General features: G+C 44.6%; 1 protein-coding gene across 1 annotated transcript; it reads right to left on the bottom strand.

Annotated features, from left to right (window-relative positions):
* Positions 1 to 3825: 3825 nt before the first annotated feature.
* Positions 3826 to 5593, bottom strand: LOC118018153 (60S ribosomal protein L12-like). Its single transcript, XM_035016613.1, has 2 exons — positions 5583 to 5593; positions 3826 to 4406 (listed from the first exon to the last, which is right to left on the bottom strand). The coding sequence occupies exons 1-2, from the start codon at positions 5591 to 5593 to the stop codon at positions 3884 to 3886; spliced, it is 534 nt and encodes a 177-aa protein (XP_034872504.1). The 3' UTR covers positions 3826 to 3883.
* Positions 5594 to 7254: the final 1661 nt, after the last annotated feature.

Here is a 7254-nt window from a genome sequence, read left to right as displayed (position 1 = left end):
AAACACCCAGGGTCCCTCTGGGGTATTTAAAAATGGAAAGTGGAGAGAAAACTATATACAGACCAATTCCTTCCCTCTGAAGACTTTCCACCCAGGGATGAAACTCGACCTTCTTCACAGGCTTCAGACTGCCATATACTTGCATCCCTTCTCATCAAGGCTCACGGCCACCAGTCCTCCCACACCAAAGACACTTGAATTCAGAAAGGAATTTCCAAAGGAGTTAGAGGTGGGAGAAGAGCTCCCCTCCATCTAAAAGAGGACAGAATGAAGAATCTGGGACATGAAACTCCCCAGAGATTGAAATAAAATTTGTCTCAATTGTGAAGGACCTGAACAGATGACTCCCAGAAGAGGGCAAGAGGATTGAATATCTCTTGTGAGCATGAATATCTAACATTAATATTAACTAAAGAAACGTAAAGAAAGCAAGATTTCATATGTATTTGGGCATGCGCGCACACACACACACATTAAACCATAATACCCTGTGTGAATCAGGGTGTCCTGAAATGGTCTCAAGTGGAACTGTAATTGGTACATTTCTGAAATCATTGGGCAATAGGTCTTAAGAGCTAATAAAACATTCATGCTTCCCCTCCACATACACACACACCCAAAGGAAGATGTGATTTGACATCAATTTATTTCCAATTCTGATCATCTATCCTAAAGGAATCATTTGAAATACAAAAACAAACAAAACAACAGCAAAAAGAACACTAATCACAAATACTAATCACAAAGATATTCATCCTTATGTTATATATAATAGTGAAAGACTGAAAAATGCCTGTTAAGTCCAGCAACTACAGAATGGTTGTTGGTTAGACATTTATAGAATGTTATTTATCCATGCCCAATTACATATTCTGCAGAGTTCTTCCTTGGGGGATGCGCTGGCAGCAATAATTGTCTGGCGTGCAGGCTGCAGGTCCTTTAGGAGAGCACCCTGATTGGTCCCCCAAGTCCAAAACCTGGTTCTCAGCTTCTCAGGATCAGAACCTGGCTCTCTTAGTGCACCAGCTAGTAGCAGAGTCTTGGTGACAGACTTTCACTAATACCACCCAAGGCTTATATAGCCATCAAAGGCCGATCTATTAGATCACAGTGGATGACATCCCTTTCCAAACAGCAGAATATGTGTATCCACTGCCAAGATCTGTCCCTCAGCTGATAGTGGGGTAGATGGTAAGAAAAATCAGATTACTTGGTGAGCTGCATGTCTGAATAAAAGGAAATGGGTCGTCTTGAGGAATATTTTTCAAGCCATGGTGAAGCTTGGTGAAGTGTCTCTGATCTAAAGGACAGACAATTTCTCTAGTGACTGAAACGCTAGTTTCTCTTCCTGGGAGAGCAGGGGCTGCTCGGTGACCAGTTTGTTTTCTTGCACCTGCCTTTCCACGCTCACTGCTTCTCTTTCTATGAATGCGGTTCCATTCTCAGCAGAAGTGACTGACCAATCCAGGGTGACACCATCTCAACCAATCATCCTCCCTTCTCTGGGCATACAGACTTGGGATTGTGCTAGTTATTAATCTGTTGCCCCTAGGCTCCATATTTAGCCTTCATTGTCTACTCTACAAAAAGAGAGTAGAGCATCTCAATATTTTTTCTTTGCTAGCTGACAAATGTAAAGCTTTGCCAGTAGAAGTTCCTGGAGAGATATTGTAAGAGGAATTTTCTTTCCTGATTGAGGTGTGTTCTGTTCAGCAAGCCCCGTGACCCCGGGGCACCTGACTCAGACAGCGTGGACAGCTTCTCCAGTATCCAGCTCCTGCAGGGCAAGTGACTTTAGCATCAGTTGGTGCCTTTAGTACCAATGGTGTCTTTAGCATCAGTTCCTGCAGTGCATGGTGGCTGGCATCCTCCAAAGGCCCACAGCTTTCCCTGGCACTCTTCTCCACTCCCTTTTGTAGAGCAGCAATTCCAGTGAACACATCCCAAGCGGGTTCTGCCAGTGTAGCCCCAGTGTGCGGTCTCTACTGACCACTGAACCACAGCCACACCCTCTCCCATAAGGTTTTATTTTTTATTTATTTATTTATTTATTTATTCCCATAAGGTTTTATTTATTTATTTATTTATTTTTAAGATTTTTTATTTATTTATTTGAGAGAGAGAGAATGAGAGACAGAGAGCATGAGAGGGAGGAGGGTCAGAAGGGTCAGAGGGAGAAGCAGACTCCCTGCCGAGCAGGGAGCCCGATGCGGGACTCGATCCCGGGACTCCAGGATCATGACCTGAGCTGAAGGCAGTCGCTTAACCAACTGAGCCACCCAGGCGCCCTCCCATAAGGTTTTAGATCACCGCCCTGGGAGTGGGGGTGGGAAGCCCTGCCCTCGACGCTCTGTCTCAGCTCCAAAGAGACTTAACTAGGACAATCTGATTCTGAGAGACATTGCACCTCCTCTCATGATATATTAATTTCATTAGAACATTTCGAGTTTGAGAGATGTCCCCTTCTGAAACATTACTTATAAAAGCGAAAATGAAAACTCAAAAGTCCAATAATAGATACATTTTGAAAATTATTAATGTGCTTGTTTCTTTCGCCTTCCCCCTCTTCTGCACAAAGCAGGTGGGGTGGTTATCTCCATCTGCCCCTTCAAATCTGCTGTCCACCGTCTCCAACCTGCTCTGTGTGCTGGGAGGCTGACCCCTGTGGGCTATTTATTCCTCTGACTTCCAGTTCAGTTCAGCTAATGGGAGGCACTGGGAAGAGATCTGAGGGCAGGTGGAGAGATGTCAGAGTGATCACTCCCCTGGCTCCCTTTCAGCCAGACCACAGGGAGCCAATAGCTGCGATCCTTCACCGAAATTCCCGTTGGACAGTCTCTCTCCTGCGGGTAGAGCTTTTCCTGTTTCTCCTTCGGGACTAGGAGCAATGCCCTCCCACATCTCTAGTCCTGAGTGCTTTGTGGTTTCTTGTTTGTTATCTTAGCCTTGCTGGCACCTTTGTAAATGGTCCCCCCATTAAACTCTTCAGTGACACATCGAATAAACCATGTGTTTTCTGCTGAGACCTTGGGGGATTCAGTATCCATGAGAAGGAGAAGAGACCAGGGATTAGAATTTATTACAGAAGGCTTGCAAAGAGAAAGACTGAGGTTTCAGCCCTGCAAAATAGAATCATGTAGTAATAAAAAGTCTTAAAGGCAGGCTGTTTACATTATTTCTTAGGGGTGCCTGAGTGGCTCAGTGGGTTAAGCATCCAACTCTTGATTTTGGCTCAGGTCATGATCTCAGGGTCGTGAGATTGCTTAAGATTCTCTTTCTCCCCCTCTGCCCCCCCCCACTTTATTTCTCTCAAAAAAAAAAGTTATTTCTTTTAGAATATTTTTTAGTTAGACCCATGGTTAATTTTCCCTGTTAAGTGGGTGCACGTTGTACAGGAGGCTAGAATAGCTAAAGAATATAGAAATCACAGTTTTTCTGCACATTCCCAGTTGAAGTGTGATATAAATCTGTCACCACTACAGGGACATGGTTAACTAAATGATAGATGGATAGGATGGAATATTAATGATAACAGCAAATTTTGATGAGTAAAAGCTTATAATGTACTGCCAAGTGAAAAAGGCATGAAACTTATAGTCATTTTGATCTCAACTATGTTAAATATGTACACATATATGCATAGAAAAAAATAATCAGAAAAAAACAAATCAAATCAAAAAAACAAACTTATAAGGAATACACCAAAATGTAAAGATGTTGGCTTTAGGTAGTGGGATTAGGGTTGGTATTTATTTTTTTTCCTTTATATTTCTCTTTATTTTCTAATTTTTCTGCAATGAGCATGAATTATTTTTGTAGCCAGAATTTTTTTTTTTCCTGGTCATCAAATGATCCACTATTGAAATATTTTCCTTTGTAGTTTTTAACTAGCTGGGCATTCCACTGTACCACTGTTGATGTCATCTATGATGTCATGAGGGTGGTGGCCATCAACATTGCAGCCCACAGATTGGGCAGGCCCCAGGATCTCTTTAATGGTTCCAGAGAGTTCTCTGGCTAAAGATCGGTGTCGCATCTGTCGGGCGATATTGACAATCTCATCAAAAATGATATTTCCACTGTGCTTAATGTTTTTCTGCTTCTTTCTGTCTCCTGGCGGTTCCTTAAGGACTTTGATAATCAGGGCAAAGGCAGAAGGAATCACTTCAGTCTGCACCTGTCTGTTCTGAATGGTCTGTTTCACTGTCATCCTCAAACTCTTCCAATCCCTGGTCGCCTTGGCGATGTCATCACCATCCTTTTTTGGAGACAGGCCCAGGGGGCTGATCTTTGGGGCCAGGGCAGACGTGGCACCGACTTCACCACCGGTGCACCTCAGGTACACGATTTTGATCTCACTGGGGTCGAGCTTAGGCGGCCTGGTGGAGTTGGCTGGTGTGCGATGACTGAAGACAGTTACCTGGCCTCCTCTGAGCTGAAAGCCAAAAGCTGTAGCTAGAATTTTATTTGGTTTTTTAAGAGAACACATACATCATGTTCTACTCACACTATTAGAAACAAATCAGACTGACCCTGGCAAGTGCCAGCCAAGGAATTTCCCTCCAGATATGCCTTGGCCTGATTAGTATCAGGAACCTCAGCAAACAACACTCTGAGTTAACTCTTTCTTCAGAAAAGAGTAGGAGGTGGTGAGGCAGGGACGGTTCTGATGAGGTCTACCTGTAGGAATGGGGTTGCTATAATGGATCCAATTGTCCTGAGCACTTGCTGTGGATATATGGGAAGTTTTTAGTCTTCCAGTCAGGGTTAGGTTGGGCCAACTCTGTGGGCTGCTGAGAAATAAGCTGAACCAGAACTAGCCCTGTCCTTGAGGAACAAACATGGGACTCTATGCCCAGTGACATGCACAGGCCACGAATGTTGTCCTTGGAGCTCGGAAAACATAATCGGGCCAGCTTACTCAGGACTAGGTAGAGACTTGTAAGCTGATGTCCCTTTTCCCACCCAGGTGAATGTGGTCCTGCTTTTGGGCCTTTGCGTGGGCCTTTCCTTCTTCTAGAAATCCCATCTCTGTCTACCAGATTCCTGCGGACTTACCTTTAAGTATCTAGGTAGAATAGCAAGAAGACTTCATCCTGGTGGATCCAGGCCTTGGCTGCTCGGTGCTGACGCTCTGAAGGGTCCAGACAGGCGCCCCCTGCTGGAGGATGCATCACACGTGAGACCTTCTGGAGCAGGGCAGGAAAGTATGCTGAAAGGCTGTGCTGGTATTTCGATACTTCGTTTTGTTTTGCTGCTGTAGAGGAGAAAAAATCATGTTCTCTCTATCCTTCAGAGTTTTTAGCTGAGACCCCTGTAATAAACGACAGATTAACAAGGGAAAAATAGATGGGAGGTATAAGAGTTTGAGACAAAAGTCTGTCTTCTGGGTGTGGTATTGACTTCTAGTCCCCTCTCCTGTTACAAGACAATTTTCCCTGGTGAATGATACCTCAGGGGAGGGATCTGTGATAAATGAGTTCCTTTTGGAGGATCCATGTTGAGGCAGATAAGAATTTAGAGAAAGTCTCTCTCTACATTTGCTGTTTTTCATGTGCCTACAAGTCAGCGTAATCAAATACCAAAGCGGCATGTTTCGGGATGGCCTGTTCTGCCACCCTTTGTTGTGGTTACTGATGCTGTGGTTTTCAGTTTCCCTCCCCTTAATTACCCCCCACCTAGGCTAGGCACCGTCCACCCATCAAAAGCCAAGTCTGTGGGAAGAGTGTTCCCCCAGGTCCTCACCAAGGCCTCTGGCCGAGGCCCAGCCTGCCTGCATCCTTCCTGTGGCCTGCAGGGCTCGTGCCAGCAGTGCCCAGGGCCAGGCCCAGACAAGGGCATGACCTGTTAAGGGGGGAAGAGAATCTAAAACTGGACTGGTTCAGCCTCCAGGTGCACTTGCCCTGAACATCTTTGCTTCCTGATGGGTCAGGCTGCCTGCCATCAATCCTCACTGTACCTCCTCCCTCTACCAGTGTTGGGGATCAAGAGGAAGAAGGTAAAAGTTCTTCATACAGGGCCTGAACACTAGGCTGTGTGGCTGGCCATTTGCCTGGTCCAGACCTGGTTCTCTGGGAAGAGAACGGGAAATATCCTTTCCCCGTTTGAACCCTGCTCATTCCCTTCCTCTCAGTCTTTGCCATTATATCTACCCAGTTGTGGCAGATATCTAGGCGTATATATATATATATATAATGAGGTATGGCCTCATTATCTGTTCTTGCTCCCTGATGACATCCTGCCGCTTCCCCTGGTGAATCAGTCATTGCTAGGTGATGGCAAGGAGAGAAGAGAAGACACTCGTTCCCCATACCAGTCTTCCCTTCCTAGTCGTCTGTCTGGCCAGGTCTGGAAACCACTAGGTCAGCCTTTGGCCAGGGTACCACTCAGAAATACATTTGGTTCTGTTGACATTCTTATCCAAAAGTGTGCTCATTTTAAGGCAGCACTTCTCAAGCAGTAAAGTGTAAAAGTAGTAGAACTATGACATTTTGGCAGTATCTGGGGATCTCGTTAAAGCGCAAGGTCTGGCTTGCTAGCTTTAAGGTGGAGCCTAAGATTTTGTCTTTCTAACAAGCTCCTGATACTGCAAGGATGTAAAAGGGACCCAGTCTCGTATTCTAGGCTTAGTGAGGTATTGCTTGGTCTGTGAAGATTATCAGAACTCCAGGGTCATAATTAATCACTGAGTTCCATTGTTTCCCCCAACATCTGGCTCAGACCTTGACATATCTTCTGACAGTCCGACTTGACTCATCTGTCCCCCTGCTAGCCTATGGGTCGCTGGGACAAGTAATCTTTGTAGCCCTATTACCTAGCATGGTGGGTGCCCAACAGTTTTTTGAATAAATGAAGGAACACATTAGTGGCTTTTGAAGGCAACTTATAAAAAATGGAGGTCGTTAATAGCTAGGACATTTCCTAAACTGTGTTCCTTGAGATACCAGTTCTGTGGGGGTGTTAAAAGATGTGGTAGGTGTGGTAGGAAATTTCTGTAATCACTTAAACTGGGAAATGCTGGATTAAAAATAGACATCCGGGGGTGCCTGGCTGGCTTGGTCAGTAAAGCATGCAACTCTTGATCTCAGGGTTGTGAGAGCCCCACATTTTTAAAAAAATAAAAATAAAATATTTTTTTAAGATTTTATTTATTTATTTGTTTGTTTGTTTATTTATTTATTTATTTATTTATAGCAAGTGAGCAGGAGGAGGGGCAGAGAGAGAGAGGGAGAGAGAATTTCAAGCAGTCTGCAT

Source organism: Mirounga leonina, unplaced genomic scaffold (genome assembly GCF_011800145.1).
Source record: "Mirounga leonina isolate KUSES-001 unplaced genomic scaffold, KU_Mleo_1.0 Mir_170, whole genome shotgun sequence".
NCBI lineage: Eukaryota > Metazoa > Chordata > Mammalia > Carnivora > Phocidae > Mirounga > Mirounga leonina.
The sequence above is the reverse complement of the archived record's forward strand: the minus strand, read 5'-3'. Positions and strand labels throughout refer to the sequence as shown.